Source organism: Anopheles arabiensis, chromosome 3, assembly GCF_016920715.1.
Source record: "Anopheles arabiensis isolate DONGOLA chromosome 3, AaraD3, whole genome shotgun sequence".
Lineage (NCBI taxonomy): Eukaryota > Metazoa > Arthropoda > Insecta > Diptera > Culicidae > Anopheles > Anopheles arabiensis.
Genome location: NC_053518.1, coordinates 93047190 through 93072508, shown reverse-complemented (window position 1 = coordinate 93072508; position 25319 = coordinate 93047190). Strand labels below are relative to the sequence as shown.

Here is a 25319-nt window from a genome sequence, read left to right as displayed (position 1 = left end):
AAACTCCCCCTGCCACAGTACGTACACCTTCGGGCTCGATTACTGAGTGCTCCATTACGGCTCAATATCGCAAAGCCTCGAGAGTTTGAGCTTTTCCTGAGGACGTTGAGGTCGAAACTGCATCTCGCACAGAGCGAGAGAGAGAACGAGAGGTACATTGAACCAAATTGATTACTGATACCGATCTTCAATAGAACCTCCCTGTCCCAGGGTTCGGTTTCCGATAGCTGTGATTTCCCCTGTTGCTCGTGCGTCCCCAACTGCCGCCACCCTGCACTGTTCAATCTTGCCAAGCACACAATCCAAAGCCGCAACCGGTACGTAATCTAAATCTCAAGCATTTCTTGATTTACCGGTTTTGCAAAATCGGTGACATCCTCCCCCGAGGGGGGACCGGCATCGAGTGGGCGCCCGTGTGCTCAAAGATGAAGCTCCTCGTTGCTTGATACCGCCCTGAATCGCAAAGCCACACCAGGCCATCAAATCAACGACTGAGCGGCAAGATGGATGGAGCAAGGCGTCACAAACGATATCGAATTCCGCACATCTTCGCATTCGATGCAGGAATACTCTTCCGCAGTGCGGAACAGTTGTTCCGACGACGAAGACGAAGGCATCGATGATAAAGTCCGGGCAGGTAGCAGCAGTTGGAGTTGGATATCGAGGGGTGAAAAAACGATTCAAGATAATTCTAATGAATTCCTAACAAGTTTCTAGCGCCGCTCTTCTCCATCGGGCACATTCTACAGCTTCTTCCAGGCTCGAAGGTGATGCTCGAAAGGCATATTGAATGAGTAATAGCACAGTCAGTTGTAAATAAATGCAGCTCGCTTAAGGATCTGCTCCAACTGCTTGACTCGGTTTCGGTGGTGTACGAAATTCCATCTTCCTCCCGCCCAGACACTGACTTGTCCACTCTTAATGGACTCGAGCAATTCAAAGTATCCATTAAGCTGGAGACGGTCACGACCCATTGAGGCCTTTTTATCTTCACAAACTGTGTCCATACCATTAGCAGCGTACAATGCCGGTCCCTCATTTACAGGTTTCCATTGGTCGGAAGGAAACCGATCCGACCATCGATTCCACTTTCCCGAGAACGGTCAACTGAAGCAATCGGTCAGAAATTAACTTTGGAATTTTGCGTTCACTTCGTCTACTTCTCGGAATACTCTAGGCGTACACTGGCTGCACAACCCATCCCACACAGAACCCCCACCGACCTGTACGCTGAGCTGTATTTTCAATCCCTGCCGAGCAGCACGAGAAAATGTTGTCGGGAAATGCTTTCCCTCCACGATTCCATTCCTCGGATGCCGCAATAACAAGTCAACTTCCGAGGAAGCAACCCAAGATGGGATCGTCCTGAGATTTATCTGCTCTTGTCTGCTTTTGTTACACGATGATAAAGTCAACAAGGGAGTGAAAGCGCACTCATACACACACACAAAAACACTCTTATTTGTCCACAGGGCCAGATTGGGCCGATGATAGCAATGTTCGAAAGCGGCACAACACAACAGGTTGCCCGAGCAAGCCCACGCACACACAGGAATTACGGGGAATTGGAGGACATCGCTTCGTGGTACAACATGACTCCTTTGCGGTGGGTGCCGCTGATGTAGGTGTAGGCACGTAAGGTCGGTTTATTGGAGCGCCTCTCGCAATCTCGCCGAACGAATGCGCGTACGATTGCACGGTATATCCTTATTAGCATTATGTCCACACCAAGCGCGTGCCTAATGAGTGCTGGAGGAGGTCGTCTTATTTCCAGAAAGTTGTCCCACACCACCTGCACCGCGCGTAAAGGTCATCTCGAGCCACCCCCGATCGATCTGCTTACGACGCAGCCAAACGAGCCAAATGTTGAAGCCAAACGGCCTCATCTTTCCGCCCTCTTTACACCCACGCTGGCGTGTTGGGGCGAAAGGAAAACTACCACCGCTAATCGTACCACCACCACCAACACCATCATCATCCCGAAAATTCATCGCAGCCGGGGTTTTGCGCAACATCCGCGCGACCTTTATCCGTCATGCCCGTACCCGTCGTCTTTTTTCCGGGAAATGTGCTGTATCGCATTTAAATTTGACATTTACCGATGGAACCTGTGTCTCCCTCGAGGAGGGGAGAGGCGGTTGAAAGTAAGAGAAAGAAAGAGATATTGCCGTTGAAAGGACAACGCTTGCCGCCGGGGCGCAACGAGGCTGTGAAGGAGCTCCCACAAAAAACAACACCTCCACACAAAGCGCGAAACAGAGGCGCACGAAAATATTAAGATAAATAAATGGGGTAAACATAAATAAAAGGATCTTCGCCATCAGCTTCTATTTCTTCTTTCGCTCGCCATCTTTTATCGTACGGATCAAGCGGGGCCCGTGTGTGTGTGTGGGTGGGAAGAGCAATCCACCGACAACCCACAAAAAGTGATCCTTTTATGCCTTACGCCGAAAATGAAAACAACTCCTTCAGCGAACGTCGATTGAATTAATGTGTTTGTATTGCAATCAAATCAACAGCGCAGGAGGAGGGGTCGGGGAAATCCATCATGCAAAGGGTAGACGGGTAACGGAAGCCAACCCCTCTCGCCCTTCTAATAAGACGCAATAAAACAGACACACAAGCGCAAGAAAACATCATCATAAAATCCTTCGGTTATGAAGAAAAATGTTATTGCCTTACATTCATCCTAATGTGGCGTCGTTTTCCGATTGTTGCCGTTTTTGTCCCCATCTCGTTCTCGCTTTGCTACTATCCTGCTTCATTGCCTGCATGGTGAGCTTTCTCGCCGAAACAAAGCGATCCATTTTCCACTCTTGGTTGCTATTTTGTGTGGCTCTCGCTGTTGCATCGCCGAAGGACTGTAAGCCCGCCAGCCAGGGGGAGAAAAATGCTCTGAGTAGGAAAAATGGAAAGCTAGCGGCAATCCACCGATACATATCTGGTCGAGATGGTTTCGCTTTTTTTTCATTGGCCGTCCTTTTCGGGACCAATGATGCCGCAACACATACAGACGCGACGGACGTCACGCTTTTGCTTGCCCTCGCGGAACGAGCTCGAAAGGTCAAACCATCGGATCGGAAAGATGTCCTGCTGGGCGATGACGTCACTTTTTTTCCCACAGCATTGAGCGTTGGATTCTGCTGCTAATCTCATGCTCTCATACCCTCTCTCATTCTCCCACTCCTATAGCTTCGGCATCCATCGACTCTCGCATTCGCTTCCATCGCACATACTTTCCCGACGCCAATTGCGGACATGTGCTCCACACGCGCAGACACACTTTCACTGCAATAAATCAGTGCCGAGGTTTGAACGGATGGCGTGGTGAGACATAACCAAAAAACAATAAAAAAAAGAGACTGCTGAAACCATCTCGCCTCGCCCACGCGGCGAAAAGGATTCCGCGTGCGGTTTTGATTGAGTGCCCCGGCGCGATGTCGTCAGCAAAAGAAACCTGTTGTTGCCGATTGAGAAGGTAACGAGTTGAGGATGGGAAAATAAAAAGTACGTCCTTGTTGATTGTTTTCTCCTTCGCCTCTCTCATACGTCCACACTGGAGCGGGACTGTAACTGTTGAGTGTTGCTAATTGAGCTGAAGTGTACTCGTTTTGGTATCTTGTATCGTTTGTTGACTGAATTGGTTAGCAATGTTTCGTAGGGATTGAAATATGAGCAACCTCAACAGCCCATTTATCACCTTTAGGTTCTAAAAGATCACTGATGTTCATTCATGTGTGAAAGACATGTCATAGCAAACATCAACTCAACTCTATTGGATGCTTCTTTGTATCAAAAGTATTGAAAAAAGGTTCTATAGTCATAGGAATTTCACGAATTTCACAACGGAAAGCGTACAAAATGGCATATCAACTCCAACAAATCTGGTAGAAATGATCAAATAAGAGATTTCAGAATCTCGAAGGATTTCTAGTGCCTTCTCGAATATTGTTCTTCATTTGATGCTATATCCCGAACATCCATTCTCAGTTTTTTGGTCTTCTGAACTAGTCACAAGTGCCATCGTCCATCAATCTTAACATACATCTCCACCTACGTAAGCAACTGAGAGGTCTATGTTCCGCAGGAAGATGTTATAGATTCCCAGGAATAGTTCAGGAATAGAAGCCTGAATATCAGCGCCTGTTTGAAACATGATCCTACATCTTGACAGTATCAAACATATTGTAAGGACCTAACTTCAAAAATGTTCTTACATCGTGTGTCATTCCCTCAGTCATACTCTTTCAAATACTCTTTACAGATACACCCAAGTTAACATAATAATGATTCTCACGAGACTTAAGCCCTTGCTCCATTTAAAACCCTAAATATATGAACACATTGACAGAAATGGTCGTCCCATATGTTTATCAAAACTTTCCATTAAATTAAACGAGTACCTGAGCTCGAACTACTTTTTATCACGTCCAAAACATGTCCCACCCAACGCAATATGTCAACCTGTACTGTTGTACGATATGAGCATAAATGTATGCTGCTGTGTTGCTGCTTTCGGTCTCTCTAACCTGTCATAAAATCATCACCAAAACCACGACAGCCTTTCAGTTTACTCGCTGCCTCTCCCTAATTCTTACCCCAAATCCGGAAGAACCTAGGCCTCAAAAACTGTACAGCAACTGTGTTTTTGTGTGTTTCGATGTGTTTCCAGGCGTATGTGTGTGGTCAGCGTACCCCGTAGCACCTCTGTTTCACCCTGTCAGCCCTATCGATCGAGAGGAGTAGGGACGGTTTGCTGTTTTCTTTTTTTACGAGCTATCATTCCGCTGTCCGAGCTAAAAAGGGACACCCGAGGGCCAACCAGGTAGTGCTGCTGCGTGTTTAACCACCGAACTTACCGACCTTGCTTATGTCCTGGATGTTTCGGTGATTAAGGTTTCTGACCTGCTGCACCGCTGCCCGCTTCCTTGCGGGTGGTTTTCACCTGCCATCCTCGCGGGGCGGGTTCAATTTGCCCCCTCCGCTCAGCGGTTAAACGGTACGCGTTGGGCACTTCCGCCCCTCGTTCACTCGCTGCGGTGTAATGGCCATTTTGTTGCAACCATCATTACGGCTTTGCTATCTTGTGTAGCCTCCCCGTTACACTGCTGCTGCTGCTGCTGTGGCAGCGATTCAATGGGAATCGATCGAGCTGTGAGCGCCTGTATGTATCTGTCTGTGCACGCTGTGACTTTGCCTGTTGGATGGGATGGGGCAATTTGGTAGCTGAAATTTTCGGATGGTAGCACCGCTTCCGGTTAACCAGATCCCGGCAGCCCAAAACTCTTCTCCTTTTCCTCTTCTCAACTCCAAAATGTCTCTCGAGGGGTTTTTTGGCGGAGCATAAAGGGGAGTACCCTGCACAGTCCAAAATCAGATCACAGCAGAACGTTGCCCTGGCCACCGAAAAGCACAGGCAAGGGAAAAGACACAGGGGCACGAGGGATAAAACGGTATCGATCCTGCAACGGCCGTAAGCTTTCGCCTCGTAAATGGAGGCGCCTAGCCGGGCGTAAAAAATGCGCCCGCCAAGAATATGGTTTGCCTGCCTGTGTGTGTGTGTGTGCTTGTGGCTTGGGGTGTATCAACCAGTAAGCCGAAGGAAAGTCACCCCATACACACACACACGGATTGCGGATGTGCTTTGGGGCACACGGGCACCCGAAAACGCCGCACCAGCTTTAACCGTTTATCGTTAAAAGCCAGCGACATCGTACCATCGTACTCCCCCCGGCTTCTTCCTGCTTTTACCCACTTTCTGCCCTTTCTTAACCAGTACCAGGGGTTCCAGAAGAGAGAGATAGAGAGCGCGAACGAGATGCACAAACTAAGATGGTAACGTTGGAGAAAGCATTTGCGGTTGGAAGATATTTGGCTTTCCGATCGATCGAAAGCCGCACTTACACACACGCGCTGTCGCTGGGGCTCTGCTCTGCTGCTCCCCTGTCGTCGTGTAATATTTGGTGACCCACGGGTGCACCTTGCCTTTTCGGGCTCGCTCCTGGGACCAACGGTCTCCCCATGGGGAAAGGGGCCTGTGGGAAAGGAATTTTCATTACCGTTCAACTTTACCGTTCGGCTGGCGCTGTGTGCAGCGCGCCTGATAACGCTGCCGTGGCGTACGGTAGAGCGCTACGGTAATAAAGTTAATTTTAGGATCAACCACATGACTTCTGGTCGGGGAGGTTTTTGGGAAGAGATAATTTTTTTTCACCCTCCCGCAATGCTCACCGAACCATCCCGGACGATTATCAGCAATGCATCGAAGGACAGCTTTACAGCGACAAAGGATGGAGCCGTTTTATCACACATTGCTGGATAAGCAGACAAATTCACTACAAAACCAGATTTTAATACAAATTAAATAGTTCATGAGAAAGCAAGCTCAAGTGAAGGAAAAACGCTATCAGAATAAAGCATAAAATTGCGCTCCCGCTGATGCTACAACATTCAAATTCATCCATTTCATCTTGCTAAAAACGTTCGGCGTGTGCTTATTATTCAACAAGTGCAAACAAACACAGGGCAGTAACAATATTTGCCTCCACGCCGGCAGCAAATAACCACCAATCAGCGATTGACTTTCGCCCCTCCACTTTGCATCCATCGTCGCTCTCCCCCTGCAACATTGCCTGCTCTGTTGCCAACATCACTTGCCTTTCCGGCGGCTCGCGGTTTAATTGATGGAAGATGTTACTTCGCCTGACGCTATTTATAGTCGCAAGCGCGTCGTACAGGAGACACACCCACAGCAGCAGCAGCAGCACACGCTACCAGAGCCGCCACTCAAGTAAACCACAGTACCCGGCACCATGCCCACTGCCCCCCGAGTTTGCTACCACTTTCATCTCTGGAAATGGATAATGTATAATGAAATAAGATCCGACATTGATTAATATCCAACGGGAAGACGTGCCACACGAGGCCACACTTGCTGGCCACCCTGCGTACGGCTTCTGCCACAGGTGCGACCTAGACGACGGAATAGCGAAAAAGGCTCGTCTTCCCGGCTGCGCGGACGATACGATAGAAAGATAGAACGATCGCGCGTGAACGTGAAAGGAGAGCGAAAGATTTCACGTCACTTGACAGGTTGACAGTTTTTTTCTTCTCTCTGTGCTACATTTTCTTCCTGCATGCTTTCGCTGTGCTCAATATTTTTAACCCCATTCAAGTGCTACTACTACGTCGTGTCCATAGATTTCCAGGGACATCCAGAGCAGGTCGTCCATCATAAGGACGGTCGCATGTGTCGGCCGGTGTACCGATATCGGAGCTTGTGTTGTTCGATGCAACACGTTCCTGACGTCAGACGAGGCCACATACACCCAGTGGAAACCGGTAGATCCTGCTAGATATCAAATACAAAAAAACAACACACACGAACACTAATCTCACCTCTTAATGCGCGCATCGAGATCGAACGGTTAGGCAAGAGAAGCGATCAGCCCACGCGCTCGAGTGCACGCTCGGTAGATTCAGATTGTGAACACAACCAGCAATCTGCTCCAGGGAGAACAGGAGGCAAATCGCCATGTTCAACAGTTTAATTTGCCTGCTCGGCAAGGTTGAGGTCATCGATTCACGGCATGCATCCAATCTCATCTTGCACCGGAGCAAAACGGATGTACACCGCAAGGATGCGCCCACCCGTGCCGGCGTGAGAAACAACAATCCGCCATTAGTCCCATCGACTCGTCGGCATCGATGGGGGGGAAAGTTCCGGTGCCGGCAGGAGGTCAGCTCTTGGCTGTTCTAAAACAAGGACACCGTACCCGACCACCGTAGCCTACACTACATAAACGCGCTCCCTGTTTCTCACGCACATTAAAATTGAGGTCAGGCTGAGGTGGCATTGTGCATCGTGCAGCAGCGTGTGCCTCACACCAACTGCCGACTGTCTGTATGTGTGTACGTGTGTGTGTGTGTGTTTGTAAAACTTGCCAGACCATTTCCGTCGCAGGCAGCCAGTTTCGACCAATGTTGGGGATGATAAAACTTTGCTCGAGAGCCGAACCACAAAAACCAAACTGTTAGCTCAGATTTTAATGAACTTATCCTCGCTGCTGTACAACGAGGCTCGACACAATGCACCTCGGTTCGGCTCTTGTGGGAAGGGGGCAGACGGTAACACAGCGGGGTGTTAGGAAAGTTATTAAAACTTTTTCTACAAACCCAACACGCCAGAACCAGGCTGCTCCTCTTCATGCTAGTGCTGTTGGTGCTTGTATCGATTGGTGGCAGGTAAAGGCTTTGGCAGGTGAAAACATTCCCGGGCAGGCGTACTAATTGCAACATCTTTATTTTTGCAAGGCAATTTGCAATCAATCCGATATGTGTGCTGGTTAGGGTAGTTTTAGCAACAGGGTTATTGCTTCCTCTTTTTTTTTCTTCTAGACACTTCAACAAGTTGCAGAACGGTGAGCTAGCGAACCTAACACGCTCATTATGTCACACAGATTGCATACTTTGCGGCGTATTGATGTTTCTTTGCCTTGCTGTATGCAATTTGCATCACAAAGCCTTTATTTTAACATCTTATTACCATCGAAGACACTAAAAAGCATTCCCATTGTCGAGCAATCGTAGCTTTCGGTGGAACAATAATGCATCCATTGCAGAAATTGCACTCTCTACATACAACCCACAAGCAGAGCAAAAAATACGCTGCAAAATAATCACCATGAAACATTTTCCATTGTTTTGACACATACTTCAGCTCTCCCTAGTGCCAGCTGAAGCGATAAAGAGAGATAGAGAGAGGGAAAAAAGGCTGCAAAACCGAGACCGAAAGCTGCACAAACACGGTGTCGATGGAAAATGGGGATATCGATTGCCTTTGCGTCCGCGGCCTGACCGACATGGCCGACCTGCCTACCCTTCGGACCTGCCGGTCGGTCCGGGTCGGTCTTTCAAAACAAAAACAAACAAAGAGAGAGAGAAAACGAACGCTGAAACAAGAGCGATGCATCCGCACCGAAATGGTTCGGGCATGCATACGGGCATGGTCACATACACACACACACACACACACATACATGCACATTTTCAAGACTGGAGTCATCGTGTTGCACCGTCCATTTCCGTTTTACTGTGCTAACGTGTGCCCTGCTCGGCTAGGCGCTTCTCGTCTCCTGTCCGCTACGTTCCGTTCTACTTTTGGTGCACATTCTCAGAACACTCTCTCTCTATCACTCTCTTTCTCTTCCTTTCTCTCTCTTCTTTTATCATACATCTTGCCAGCCTTGCAAGCAGAGCACTCGTGCCAGGCAAGGGACACATTCAAAGAAGGGAAAGCATATCGCTTCACGCGATGTTACGAAGCATACACCACATATGACCGTCCGCAATGTTGTACGGCGTGGTGTACTCCTGGGAGGCACAAAAACAGGACATCACATTCATTGAAAGGCCATTTAGAAAGGAAGAGCTTCTACCCAGCACCCGCACTGAAAACAAACAGTGACAGTGGGGGTTGGAGGCTAGGAGTGGGGAGGGGGCAGGGCGAAAAAATGTTCGCATAGCAGAAAATTCGTCCCACAGCAGCAGCTTAACCACGGCGCGACGACCACGTTCCACGGTTCTTTGCGGTCCTCCACAGAAACTACCACAATGTGCTACAGCTCGGTCTGCTCGAGAGTGTGATGACGACTGGTCAGAAAGAATGTGCAGCGTGGATGATGATGCTGACGGTGGCCAGCGAGCGTCACGTACCGTACCAGAAATCACCGAACCAGTGTGCAGTGGGAATTTACTGTACCTTTGTTTTCGGAAAATTGATTTGATGGTTCGCCCGTCAGTTATAGGCGCTTGCGAGAGTGCTGCAGCCATTATAAATGCCCCAAGTTGGCAGCTTTTTTTAGGTTTTCGGGTAGTTGGGAAGGATTCCCTTTCTGTAACAACCTTTTTTTTTTGTTTTTGCTTGTCAGCTGAATGCGATAAAAGGCGACCATCGTGAGACATGATCCATTCAACCTCCTTCTTCTCCGTTGCTGCTACTTCGTTCTGCCACCTAAATGATAGTGTAGGTGAACAATGTGTACATATTGTGGCATGGTTTGCACACTGCATCCACCATGGACCCTTGTGGAGCACGTTTTGTGCAATCGAAATACTGATGCTTCATTTTTTTCTCTCTCTCTCTTTTGCCCTATTCCGTCCATCTGCTCTTCTCCTGTCAATATTCACCATTTCCTTTGGGCCGAGATCGACAGACAGCTTGTAATGTTTGCACATTTGCACAGATGGACGTACGTATTCTTTTGTTTCATCTGCATTCCCGATCCTTTCTGCGATGGATCACAACAGTAGCGTTTCGCCGAAATGTGCTGCTAATGGAAAGACATTCTCTTTTCCATTCGCTGGGATATTAATGGCACTCTTCCACCGAGCGTGATTGAAGTGCAAATCAAAGCCTTCGCAAACAACGGCGCGAATGGTTTAATCAGTGTTTGCTCGGTGAAAACGAAACAAGAGGATACGTTCATTTTTGTGAGAGCACTCTGCTAAACACTTTTGACAAGCGCGCTTTTGTTCCACAAAATAATTTCGTTTAATTGCGTTGTAAGCGCAAGCAACAGTAAGGCTATGGATCCGGTTCGAAGGACCAAATGCTGCTAATCCAAAGCCTACCTTTAGGCGCAGGCTTCCAGAGATCATAAAACTCCTACAGCTTGTAGATGTGTTTCACCGTTATCGGTTGCTTGTTCGGAGATAATTGACAATTCTTTGAACACAACTCATCTTAATGTCGCCGGCCGCCTCCCAAAAACCAAAAGACACTCGGGTGGAAAGCCAACTTCTCGGGAAACGGAACACAGCAGCACCTTCAAACTCCAAGAACCAGCAATATAATTACCATTTTTCGACCGAATTTAGTGAGTTTCGGTAGCCGCTAAAGGGAACAGTCCCATCGCTTACAGCCCAACGTTACTCAAAACTTATCCACATTGCTGAAAGCAGACCGTGTGCGCGTGGGAAGCATGGTGCAGTGCCTCTGGAGCCCTTTTCTTCGTTATTTTGTTCTGTGTGTCCTGCCCGGGCCTGCCTGCCTGCCTCTGTGACAGTTTCATTTGTGCTTGCGCTCAACAACTACCACCCACCGGCATCGCCACCAACTTATTTATTGCTTCGAAATTGCTACCACAGCACCACGGTCCATTTAGTGGGCAAGAGAAGAGGGGAGGAGGGGGAGAAAGAGGGAGCAACCAATTCCTTTTAAATGTCGTCCATTGCAACATGAGGCTGACATTTTATTCAAATCTTTCCCTTCCTCGCTCCGCGATGCTTACTTTCATTTAGCGTCTTCGATTGTGCGCCTCCCTGCCTCAGCGCCCTCTGCCATGCCTCACGATTGTGTGCACTTTTTGTTTGCAATTTGCATTGACCGTTCACTTCGCTTTTTTGTTTCGTTTGTTTCTGTTTTCGTACCACAACCGTTTACATGCTGCTTTACATTTACATTCTTTCTCACTCCTCCTGTTTTCTTTGCTGCTTTCGCTGCATCGTGATGGCCGGCTTGATTCCCTTTCGATTGGTGTGTGCTGTTGCACATTTGCACAGTGTCTGCCCTTTTGAGGATGTGCAGTGACTTTATCTGTGCGCTTTAAATTGCTTTCTCACGCACCGGGTAAAAGCAAAACGGCAAAAAAGCACGAAACACTCCGGGACGTTCGTGGCGTTCGAAATAAAAAAGGTTCACACAACAGAACAGCAATTCCAAGGAACTGCTCACAAACTCCAATCAAAAGTATTTTAAGGTTCTTGCTCCAAAATTTCCAAAAAGCTGTCCACCCTCCCTAGACACGGATGACAGGCGAAATGAAAATGAGATTTGTTTACTGCTCTCGGTGCTATTATGCATGCACAGGCCAGTCCCATTCACCGAACGGGAATTAAAAGGTCGACAGCGAGCCGTAGCCAATCGGCCAGACCGGTGGCCAGCCTGCCAGGGCAATAAAACGCCCACCAGCCAGTGTTTGTGTGTTGCGAAGCGCTGGATCCATCGTGATAAGGTGAAAAATGAATTAAATCGCTGGAATTAACACGGCACAGGTCAGCAGAAACGCTGTCCGCACAGAATGCCTTCATCGAGTTCAGAGATGGGGAGAAGTGCGAACGATCATTCAACGAACACTTGAACGTGAGCCTACACGGATAGGAGAGCAAGTGACTTAATTGAAGTTGATATCATTTCAGCTACTGAATAAGACAAATAATTGAGTTTTGCTTTCCTCCAACAAGCAATGGTAATCAACAAAGGGCAAGACTTTTCAATAGTTTTCTCCTGAAATCCTATTTTTTGCAGCATTTTTTTACGGTACTTTGTTTTATTCGAATCAGACGGGAAACGTTCTCCGGGACTAAGCGAACAAAGCAATCAATATGCAAAATGAGCCGAAGAAACACGTAGCTCAACAACCGGCCACGCCACTAATGTACCCATGGCATGCAACGTAAAAACTACCACCACTCCACTTCCCGGTACGCCACAAATCCCTTGAATAATGAACCGGTACGGCATAACAATATAGAGCCGGACCGCTGCAGCAGCGAACGGAAAACGATGTGTACCAGTAGCTACAATGCCGTCAACATCGACCAACAAAAAAAAACACGCAAAAACATATTTACACATACCAACACACACGCACACAGAAACTCCTGCAAGCGCGCAAACTACCGAGGAGCTCCCCCCCGGCCCGGAATGGCCATCATTAATTTATTTACTGCCCCGTTCGCCGACTGTACGTGCGTATACAATTGGGTGGATTTGCGTTTGCGTCTGTAGCAATGCTCTCGAATCGTTTCCGCCTTTTCCCGGCCTTTTCCCTACAGCGCCCAACACCACCAGCTGTCACTTTGACAGATGACGGCAAACGCCCGAATGTATGCAACAAAAGTGCTCCAACAACCGGGGTTTGCCCGTTTGTTTTTTGGTCTGGTTTTTGCTTGCTCTCGCACGGAATATTATTCATCAAATGCCCTTCTGCACATAAATTCAGGCGCGCTCGCGCCACTGTACGCGCTGAGCCGAAACAATTATGTGCTAATTAATGAAGCAATTACCGGCACACGGGGGGACGTGACACGCGAGCTTAATTCAATCGATTTGCGATGATGAAAGTCCCCACTGTGCATCAGGCGACAGTGCGGGAACACGATTTCCAATGCTTTCTGCTGCAGCGTGTGAAAGCGTGTTGAGCTGAATCCTTTCCGAGCGGGACCACCAAAACACAACGGTCGAGAGCGGTGTTTTGCTGCAAATAATTCTGACCAAACCACGCCATACCTTTGCTCCTGGTTGGCGCTGCACGTCGGCTGCAAGGCGCTTCGGGCGAAAATCGATATTTTTAATTACATTTCTGGTACACCCAAGCCCCCGGGTCGCCGCTGGTCAAAAACTGGCAAATAAGAAGGCGGAACCTGTTCTTTTTTTTTGTTTTTTGGCCCAACATCACACGCCCGGTGGTAAAGCACAATTAGATTATTTGCTGAGCATTCAATACGCCCGGCGCGTCGGCATCATTAAGGCGATAATCACCCTCTGTCAGCTAGCACGGCGTTTCGTTTTTTTTTTCGGCTCCACTCGCTCATTAAGCACGCCCGGTTCGAGATGTGCTCGCCGCTGTGTCCGTCCTCATACGTTATTAACAAGAACATGTCAGCGATGATACGACCAGGCCCTTTTGGTACGGGAAAAGGTAACGAAAAAAATGGCCCGTTAATAGTTATTGATGAACATCAGCGCGCTACGCATCATAACGCACGGTGTCGTTAGCGTCATGGGAATTTGTCAATAATTGACACCTATTTGGAGCCTATATTGGATGCTTTTTACACTGCTCATACAGGGGCAATTACGATAAAACTGGTGTACTGTCAGGCGACAAACGATAAAACGCCTAAATGTATGCAATTTGTATTACAAAATTACCCTTTTCATATTTCTTCGTGCAGTTTTCTATCCAATTTTGCTTTTTGATTTACGCATACGCACTTAAAATGTCAAACGGTGCTTTTCAAATGCTTTTAAATTCTTTATACAGTCTGACAGTGCTAATAAAATGTTCCAATCACGGATTTCACTGTCCTTGGCCACTCTTTTCGGACAGTTGCAACCCGCTTTTAGGTAAATTAAAATCGTCCACCTCCTTCGTTTGCCCCCCCAAACATCCTTACCGACCAACAACAAGCATGCACGAGTACAAGACCCCTCCTCTTTCCTTTTTGCTCGTACTCTTATGCAACCATCCTTTTCCTCCGGAACCTCCCCCAAAAAAAAAAAGCACAAACGCAGCAACACCGAAAGCACTGCAATATTCAAGCCATTCATTTTTATGTTGCATGGCTTCCGATTTTCCCCTCCACTTATCGGATCAGCGTGACTTGGTGTATCGTTTCGCGTCGAGCCACCGAACCCCGACCCCGTTCGACCCCGTTCGCGTAGAGCACCCCTTTTTGGTTCTTCTGCGCAGCTACCAGGCTTCTGGGGTTGGGTGGCGTAGCAAACGGTGGGCAAAAAAGAAGAACTGATTAGAAAACCACTAATTCGATAATAATCGCAGGCGTGGGCTTGCATCTAGAATTCAACAGCGAGAGTTTCCACAGACAACGACAGCACAGGGGGTGGAGTGATGGCGAAACCAGTGCCATTGTATAGTGATGAAATAAATGTATTTAGCAGCTCGTTCAGCCCATTCTCTACGGGACATTAGCATAATGTTCGTGTTTTCGAATTTAATCGCTCAATATTGTTCCTTTCCCTGGTGGTGCAGTGAATTGAAATACACTGCCAGTACGATTGTGAATGCTTAATAAACTCACAACAATTAATATGCCCCATTTATTCTATTAACGTGGCCGTAAACGAACCGTGCGCGCGTGCCTTTCCACCGTCCCGGGGATGGTTGAACCTTTTCAATCGGAACATTCAACCACTCGGGACCGTATCTCGTCGCAAATATACCTTCTTCAAAAGTAGCTCCCAACCAGTAGGAGTCCATCCTCCACCACCAAAAAAGCCCCCCATCAGTACCCAATTAAACCGCTCACCGGCTCACGGCCGGGAAATCAACACTCAAACGCACACAGCGCACACAGCGTAGGCACTGCGGGAGTCCCCCGCAGCCTGTTGCAACCTGCTGCTGCTTCCGAAAGTTCGTTCCGTGGCGTGATTTATTACCTTCACGGCCGCACCAGACAAGATGGGACACTTACGCCGCCAGCTTCCCATGCTGCAGGCAGAACAAGTAGCGCTGCCGCCCCATCAAATACACTCCCACTCATTAGCTGATAATGGTGGGCGTGGGGGTCGTGGGATGCTTTCCCCATAGGAAAGCTTCGACCCCGGGTTGACTTCCGGGGTGGAGTTAGCCGTGGCAATTAAAGCCGTAAAATCGATTTTCCAAGTTGGAGAGGTGACAAGTTGTCAGTTTATGATCTTGATGGTCGGTGCAAGGTTCCAGGTTCGGTTTACGACAAAAGGACCTCCATTTCAATCAAGCTGTAAATTAAAGTGTCATATTTTCGGTTGGGACCTTTCCCCAAAACCACGGCAAGAAAACCAGCCGAGCTTTTACGGGCTTTGATTGACTTTTTTGTGTTGTAAGTTACTTGAAACGAGCGATGACGCTCATCAGATTTGCAATAGAGAATGGGATGGGCAGGGAGGGCACAGTTTTCAATCAAAGAATCAAGAGTTTACGGTTCAAGATTATAACCTGCCATAAAAGAAGTCGTTAAAAGCCACTCGGTTAAATGAGTTTTGTCAGAAATTTAAAAAAGAGGTAAAATGTATTCTTCAAACCACGCCTCAGCTCCCCGTTTCTATAACCCGTCCCGTCCTGTGTGTAACGTTAGAAATCACACGTTGGGGCAACACTGTAGTAGACGGTGCCACGGCACAACCATGACCACAGCAAAAGCAAAACAATCACTCCTACTCCAGACGCGCTCATTACCTCACCCGGACGCCCGGAGGTGGTACTAACCATGATGAAGAAAATGCTCCTCCAGTCCGCAGGGCAGGGCCTGTAAAAACCAGTAAAAACGTACTAACACGACCCACAGCAGTAATTACGGCTCGGTTGCCTACCACCACCTACCCTCACACACACACACACACACGTGTGCGACTTCAACCCGAAAAGCCTGCAACACAAATCCGTATCTGTCCGCTGGCCGCTTGCGTTACTGAGGCTGTCACTGCGAAGAACCTGCGCTCACGGCCGGGAAGAGTGTGGAAGTTGTGGCATCGCAGGGAGTGGAGGAAGAACATTGTGTGGTACATGTTTTACACCATTCCAACCTCCTCTCCCTTCGACCCGTTTTTACGCTGCCCTTCATAATTTTGCATATGATTCATAACAGTACTAACAGCTCGCAAAGGAACGTGAGCAACGTGACGGGGGAAGAAAACCATCAACGCCACCATCGCCGCTCTGCTTACACTCGGTGGCCAACACTTGGTCGGTCAGTACACACACACACACACCCATCGTCCTCTCTTCTGCTCTCCCCGGTTCCGTGTGTTACGGTATCCTGTTAAAAGCCACAAGAAGTTCCAGTTAAACCGTGCCGTAATTGACACTCTATCGTTGGGCGCCCTGCTGCTGCCCTTTCAAAACCGACCCGTAACCATTATTGGAGCGTAACGCATCCAGAGGGACATACACACACACACATAGTCACCCATCGCGAGACATCCAGAATGCAGCAACTAAAAAACGGGCCTGCTTACCAAATGAAATCCTTGCAGTGGGAGCAGAACGTCGGCTGCTTGAAGAAGCGCGGTATGAAGCGATGATCCTTGACATTATAAACGTTCTTCTTCTTGAGCGCACCCTTGCGCCCGCGGTTGCGTAGCGCCATCTTGTTCTCCGCCTCCGGGATCTCCTCCAGCGTGTTATCGTCGTCCGCCATCTTGCCGCGTCCGGTCCCGCTTGTGTCTCGAGCAAACACGGGAAAGCTTAGCGCTCAGCTCACTCAGCACTCAGCACGCTTGCACGGCGCAACACACACTTAGCGCACACGGCACGCGGGAAACAGTAATGGAATGGGCTAGAGTAACGCGCAGTAACGCCTGCGCCCGTAACGCACCCGTCGTCGCACTGCCGCTGCCGTTGCTACCGAACCAATTTCACTTCCACCACACGGACACACAGACACACTATTCTCTACTCTTCACAGAACAGGCAGAACGAGACTTGGTACTTGGTTCTACCACTCGCTGCACACCCTGCACGGGTGGCACATACACACACACACCGAGACACACACACCCACACGCGAACGCACTGCAACGTACCCACACACACACACACACGGTTGTTCGCGTTGGCTGGGGCCCACGACGATTGCTCGCTAGTAGAAGCAGCAGCAGCAGCAGGTGTGTTGTGCTCCGGATTTTACACCGCAACGGGAAGACGAACGAACGCACCTGACAGGACACTAGCTGGATACTAACGCGCACCACAACACTAAGGCGACTCGGTAGGGCGACCTGCCTGTAGCTGTAACGACGACGAGCACGTTCTCTCCGCTGTCCACGAAACGGGAGAGAGTGAAAAGGAGAGAATGGGAGAGAATGAAATGAGAGTGTTACATTTACGCAATCTGCTCCTTGCTGCCGGAAAGTGTGAGCAGGCGGAGAGAGAGTAAAACACGCTCTTGTGCTCTCTCTCTCTCTCTGTCTCGCTGTCCCGCAAGGATGCCCTGCTGTGTCAATTTATTTCGTATCGATGGTGTGGCTAAAAACAAGTTCTCAACCCTACTTTATGTACCCGTTCTTAGTGCTCTCGATTTATGGCTCGCGCTCACTCGCTCACTGTATAGTTCTCTACTTTCTCTTTCTGCTCACATCCTTCTCCACCAGCAATTTCCTCGAAAGGCGCTGCAATGGACACAGGACGAGCTTTTTCCGTGCTCCGGACTCGCTATCCATGCTATTCTTGTGGCAAGCAAAACAAACCGTTAACGCGCCGAACCAGGCAAGCTAGCGCCCCGTGAAGCGCAACAGTGCCTTTCTTCTTCTTCTTCTTCCGTTCGCTCGTTCCCAACCCTTTACCAAACTCCATTTTCTTGCACTACCGAACACCGATATCCGCGATGATGGCCTCCGAAGAACGCTCCAATTACTAATAACCATAATTAGTTCCCGCGCGTTATACTTGGCCCTTGGGGAGACACAGCCACAGCATCGCAACAAACATCGTAATGAGAAATCGATTAAGTCGAATGTCAAAAGTTTAATTACTTCCACACAAAAAAAGAGTCCTTCCCACCCCCGCTCTTCACCGGCACACGTCCCGGGGATTGAAAATAATCGACCAAATCGTCGACGATCGATTTCGCTGCCCTTTACCCGGACCCCCAAAAAAGGGGGCCATTTTTACGTCCAACAGTTTGTAAACAAAGTTGGGTCGAAATTGGGCGGCCGCTGCCATTCTCCTTGCGGATGAGTTCCCGTGGATCCTATTACACGATTGATTTTATTGGGTTTTCTTCTTCTCCCACTTCTCGCTGTTCAACTGCTGTTCTGATCACTCGTGAACCAATAAAACAACACTGAAAGAAAAATTACCCGAAAACAGTTCGAGCAGCAACGGTTGCTAATCTGCCAGCCACACCATCCCCTCTCTCTCTCTCATGTGTCCTTGGAAGAGCTACCTTCCCGCAGGTCAGGTTGGTATATCACTTCACAAGTCAGCAGGAAAGAAAAAGGAACAAGGAACAAAGACACGCTGCAGAGCGCCCCGTTGGAGAGCGCGCGCTGCCCAGGCCCAGAGCCGGATGGAGTTTTAATTGGAAAACTTCTTCCCAATGGGTCCGGTCGGTGTTTCGGAGGAGTTCGGAAATATTACTACGGATTCCGCTACCGTACCCCTGCTATGCGGTCGATGCGTTTCGTAAGCGAAGAGTGCAGAACCGGCCCCGATCGGCACAGTGCTTGACGGGTGTGTGTGACACCGTTGCTACAACCGTGGCCGCACATTCGACAAACGTGGACAGCTAATTCAATTAACGACGTGTCGCGTCATCCCTCCATCAGCACACCGATTGACGCCATTGCGGGGGCCAGGGGTAGCGCAAGGTAGCGCAAATGCATGGTCACCATTTTTAAGGCCTCTGTCTGTGCAAACGACATGGTCAAAGTAAAGCCTGCCTGCCTGCTGTACTGCCATTTTTTTTGTTTTTTTGCTATTGCGTGGCTTCCATGCGACGCTCCGACAGTACAGGACGGATTTCCAGGGGCTTCCCTCTGATGTGGAATTCTAGCAAACTCAGGACATTGCTGCCTGCTGCTGTCCGTCTTGGCATTCTAGCGCTCTAAAATCAATTAAAGACACGTCAAGCAATGGACGTAGCGACGTTCGGCGCGGTGACACATTTAGCCCGGTGAACTACTCCAACAGGCAGTACTCCGCACAGGTTGGGGGAGTAAAATTAGACGCTGCACCTTCTTCCAAGCGTCTATCAAATTAATAATCAGCTTCTTCCCAACGCCTTCCAACGCCTTGCCTTAGTACACAGTTCCCGGTACAATTATCCGATATAAACCACCCACTCACACACACACCCACACACTTACTGCCAGCTTCAATTGCTCTCACGCTTTACGATGCGTTTCTAAATAAAATTAGCGCACAAATTAATTCTGAAATGCGGCGCGCTTTTGACGTCGTCGGTGATGAATTTCTTTTCCAACTGATTGCTCTCTTCTCTACGCACACAAAGCCACCCGTCAGCAGAAAGGTGTTCATCAGCAAACAAGCAGACTGAATGCTTGTGTGTTTAATAGAAATGTTGTTAGGCGAAAGAGGACAGAAAAAATGGTGATTTTTTTTTTATAGCAATGGCGGTCCTAAAAAGCAAAAAAAAAGCGGAGGAGATTAGAGGCTTTACAGTGGCCCCGAATAATAATAAAAAACCCCTCAACTTTACTTCTTACCAGATAGGAGAACCTAACACATACACACGCCCGCGCCGTAATGGCGCAGGCACTAATTAGCATAGTTGTAAATTAATTTGCCAGAGGATAATAATTAACTGTCATAAACGGCTACTGAATATGATGTGGCGGTGTGTTTTTGCATTTTAAAAAGAGGGGGGAGGGGGGGTGGGAGCAATTCTGTTAGCAAACAATCCGTGAGAACCCGGACAGATGGGGGATGTTTGATTTGGGCAAACATTGTGTTGTCGAAAATTTCCAAAAAAAAAATCATGCCTTCCAGCAACGGCCATAATTGAATATTGAAGATTCCTCGAGGGTCACCTGGGTGGGTTTTTAAATAATCAGGCTTTTTTTTAACATTTATTAAACATGTTTCAAAATTAAAGATCATGAGAATGTACCATAAACTATTCATTTGAATTAAATATCGATTTGAAAAGTAATCAAAATGAATTGCTAATTTACATCTTCAGCAACTGCACTTAACCTCAACATCGCACAATTAATACGATTTGCTAAATCTTCGCTGCCGTTTAGTGGCAGCGCACAGTAGCAGGGGTTACACGGTAGCAGCTCCCCCTTCTTTCGGAGAATTTCATTCCAGCATCCACTGCAGTTTGCTCTTCGAACTCTCCCCTAGTTCGCTCTCCCTCTCTCTCGCACACGTGTTTGCTCTCTCGCTCGCCAGTGCTCATCATCTGTTTGCTCTCGATACGAGTGAGTGTGTGCGAGAGACAATCTAAGCGGAGAGATCCAATCGGTGAAGCTGCGCGGGAATTGAAAGGCAACAACAATAGCACCAGCAGCACACAAAAACGTCAAACTAATATCGGAGATTGGAGAGGCGAACGTATAAAAAAAGAAGAAGCAGAACGAACGAGATATACACACAACAATCGGCTTCACCACACACACACTCGCCGTGGAAGCTATTTTTTGTGTAGTGCTTCTCTCTCGCTCTCTCTTCCACCGCTAATCACTGCTCTCGGTCCCGCTGTTTGTGTGCTCTTCACCAGCTCTTAAGCAGCGGAATAAGTGTGCGGTGTGTCGCTCGCTCCCCTTCTGCCCCAAGCATTCGGGGAATAATGCGTTTCTGTCCCTGGGACACTCTTTCTGCTTCACGGTTCGATATCGGTGGCAGGTTTTGACCGCTTCGCTTTCGCCTACAATGTGTGTGAGTCCGCGGGAAGGCCGACCAAGCAAGCGCACCATTTGGGGGCTTTTTTGACATTTGGCGGAAAACCTCTCGGTGTGCGTGTGTGTGTGTGTATGTCGTAGATGCGCGGGTGCAGATCCTTTCCTCCCATTCCCTGTCCCTACCCACACCTTTCCACCTTTCGCTCTCAATAACCGGTCGATAACGTGCCATTTCCGCTCCAAAATGTGGAATCTCTTCTCTTCTCCGAGGCACGCATTTGCAAACAACACTTGCGACAAAACTCGCTCTCTTGCACACAGCCTCACACCAGGCTCCGAGCGGGCGCACCACCGTTTGACATTTGAAATGGAGATTTTTGCCGAGCTTTTAGTTTGTGCGCCTGTTTTTTTTTTTTTTTTTTTTTGCTGCTTTGTTTTGTTTTGTTTCGCTTGCCTGCCCATCCGGCACACGCACAACTGTTTTGGGGGGCAAAATTCGCGACGGTAACCGCACACACAACAGGAATTCTATCCACAATCCCCACCACCACCATCTCGCACACCAGCACACACACTCACACAAACAGTTAAACAACACGGCGCGTTTCTAGGTCAAAGTTGGCTGGGTCGAAACGGGCACGGAACATCAGCATCTTAAGCGACACGGCAGCTGCCTTAGCACCCCAAGTGCACCTTGTCTGGCGGTCCACTGCTCGGGGTCACTGCTGGTGCAGGGTCAGCCTACCGTGGAATTCTTGTACCGTCGTCGCACGTACACCGCACACACACAGACACATAGACGGACAAATGAACCTGATACACACCTTCACGAGCCGGCACGGGAAAGCTACACACGCTGCTGCACTGACGCACTGCTGAAACGCTAGCGAACCGAACCGAACGGCATTACAAATCAGATTGAGGGAAGCGCCAGCCAATTGGACGCATTGAGCAGATTGAAGTCCGCGCTCTGCCGCTCGCCGCGCGCACAGTGAGCTGGTCGGAGTGGATTGGTGGGTTAAAAAGAAACAGTTTTCAGGTGAGATTATATTCATTTGATTTTTAATACGATTGGATTACAGAAACATATGTTAAAAGACGAAAAATATTACTTACGGCAACATAAAATCTCCGAAGGCAGTTTGAGATAATTCTTTCATCTTTGATAAAAATTTAAAGTATTTGAAAAGTTTTTATTTGAATTTTTACCAAATGTTTATTTTTGGAATTGACTTTATCATAAATCATATTTTTCGTATAAATTTGAAAAACTTTTACAATGTACAAAGGGATTTTGTCAAATTATCATATTTTAATAACTACACTTTTCTTCAAACATAATTAATTTTTATTGAAATGTATTCCTTACATCCTTATAAAACTAGTATTCCTTGGGAAGTTTAAACTAGCCCGACGAGCCCTGCATTTCGCGTATTCGTGCTCATTTCTCCTCTCCGATTTCGATTATTTGCTCTCGCAATGCGCTTACAGTGCTGACCGTTGGTTTAACCACACTCTAATGTTTACTTTCACGTTTTCTATGGCAGTTTTAATGAAAAAGGGCCGAAAAAATACAACATAAATCCAGTGCTATGATAATTCCACATTCAAATGCATGATGCTAAATCTAATCAACAATCTTATGGGTCAGGCAAGCACATATGTACCAAGAAATTACACACAAAATTACATCAAAACCAACACTTAGTCACCCCTTTAAACCTTCCGATTGCCCTCTCGCAACCATTCCTACCGCTTCCATTTGCTGCGATTAGCATTTCTGTTTATTTTCATTCTCCCCAAACAACACCCATATATAAGCAATCGTTTATGGTAGCGCCAGGCAGTAATAAATACCCCTAAACGGGAAAGGGAAGGAAGGCGCATGTTGCTTGTGAGAGGTTCGCCATCGTTATCCACGGGAATCCATGGGAAGATCGGTACAAATCCGAGTATCGAAATTTTCAATTAAAACCTGAACAGTGCAAAGCCACATAAAAAGGGATGTAAAAGTCATTTCCCTCACTTTCCGTTATGTTTAAGGAAGAAAGGGAAATGTAACTGCAACAAAAACGCAAAACAAGCACCACAAGCAGCAAGATAAAATGTTTACCCCGTTCACACTGACAGCTGGCCAATTAAAATCAATTCATTCGCAAATCGAAATCGATCACGATCTGATGGGGGCCCCGTGCGGCGTTTTAATTAGCGAAAGGGCACACGCGTACATGTATTGGCCCGGCTGCTTGCAGGGAGTACCGAGCGTGTGCGTGTGTGTGTGTGTGTACATGTACCGGAAAGTCACACACCCCTGCATCCCTCTACAGGTTCATTAACAAATAAATGGTGCAAATAAAAGTACTAATAATTAAAAAACGCGCCTGCTGTCCTAAAGTGTGGACAGGCTGACCCGCGCGATTGATTATCTCATCATTAAACCTGTCGCGCTATTAACCCGCTGCAAATGCGCAGGGCTAGTAAAAACACACACGCATCACGCAGCTGACAACGACGATGACATGATGAGACAGGAACGATAAAAAAAAACAAATCAGCCATCTTCACAAGAGTCTATGTTGCTTTAACCTGAACCACAGCCACATCAGACCGAATAAGTCACGCCATCACCTTACACCTCTCACCATCAACATACCATAGGCGATCACACACAGCAGGCCTGGTCGCTTCCCCCATCGACAAACACGATCGCAGCATGCCGGGTTGCGCTTACTGTCGGTCTTTTCCGACCGCTCGACCGACCATGTGCGCTCTTTTGGTTGCGTTTTGCTTCTTCGCGCTCATTTGATGCCAATTGCCAAACCACATTCCCGCGCGCCGGTCGCGACCTCGACGGCCGTCCACGGCGTGTAAAAACCTGCAACTTTTCCAGTATCGCAGCCGTGTCCTTTTCCGTACCGTCCATCCCTTCCCTCCATTAGCTCTCTCTCTCTCTCTCTAGCAGCGTCAACGACGACACCGGTCAGTTCAGGTTATGAGTTGCGCATAAAAGTACAGCTTCATCAGCGTCATTCATGTCAATATTCGGTGTGCGTTTTTTCTTCTTACGATTTCCTTCTTCAATGCAATGCACTTTTTTACAAAACACGCGGTGACAGTGTGTGTTTTTTACCCTTTTTCGCTTCATAACTTCAACACTCCCAGCGGAATTATGCTTTGCTAAAGCGCCAAAGATGTAGCGTGGCAAATGGCAAGTCGGTCAGCTCGAATGTGCGGGTGCAAAAAAGACGACGTGTCGATTGAAAATCACCCTAGGGATTTAAAATGAACATGGGATTTTTACACAATTACACCATGTTTCAATGACAAACGTTCGCCTTCGTGAAGCTAAACGCGAGATAATTCGCACTTGATCGTGAAAAAGAAAGCATCTTTCAATTACAATTGCAATACTTTTCCCAGCCTCGCTCACCCAAATAGAACTCACCCTCACATCACCAGCACACTCCGGGTTACGTCGGTCCATTTGCCGAACTAAATGCATCTGCCTTCGACACACACAACTCACGCATCTCGCATCTGGTTCCATTCGTCGCACCGGCGCTACTACAAATATGCCGCCATCGTAATTGCGGCTTAATTCACTCCACCCTCCCACCTTCCCTTCACTCTTCAGCTTCAGCTCGCTACGCAAACGACAGAATGGACGCACCGCCGTGACACTGGTAATAATTTTGCAATAAATAAAACAAAAAAGCACATACACAGAGAGACCCGTTCCAATAAGCCAATAAGGCGATAGCCAATAACCAACGGCATACAGCCGTAATAAGGACGGACGCCCGTTGCACGATCGGATGGATAATTGGCACTGATTGCTTTGCGACTGCTAGGGAGAAGGAGAGAGAGAGAGAGAGGGTGTTGATCTTCCACAGTGGCATCAAAAACGGTTAGCGCGACTCGGTTTTGACAGTGCTGCCAGCTTCGAACGATCAAGCTGTCTGGTTACAGCTTGTGCCCGAGCGGGGCGTGATTCATATTGAGGGCGAAGAGGAATTGGATGTCAAATACGCTTTAAACGATGTTTCCATGCAAATCAATTATTTGTATCCTCCTTCCTTTCATTCCCTTCACGAATCAATTTCTCAAACGCATCTCTCTCTCACCCGGCACCCGACACGCGCCATTCACAGTTTAAACTACATTTTGTAAACACGGTCTCCCCAAGGGGCCATCTCAGTGGAACGATCAAAGAGCTGAAGCCTCCGAC

At 48.1% G+C, this 25319-nt stretch overlaps 1 protein-coding gene across 3 annotated transcripts in view; it reads right to left on the bottom strand.

The window, feature by feature from the left end:
* Positions 1–22030, bottom strand: part of LOC120901577 (protein kinase C, brain isozyme-like) — a 63206-nt gene extending 41176 nt beyond the window's left edge. Inside the window, exons 1-2 of one of the 3 annotated variants that reach the window (XM_040309636.1) lie at positions 21916–22030; positions 16742–17542 (exon numbers count right to left, since the gene is read on the bottom strand). In XM_040309636.1, the coding sequence (XP_040165570.1) occupies positions 16742–16923 (182 nt within the window). In that variant the 5' untranslated portion in view covers positions 16924–17542; positions 21916–22030. Of the gene's footprint in view, positions 1–16741; positions 17543–19591; positions 19708–21915 lie in introns of those variants that run through there. The other 2 variants (XM_040309634.1, XM_040309635.1) reach the window with 2 other exon arrangements.
* Between the last annotated feature and the right edge of the window lie 3289 nt (positions 22031–25319).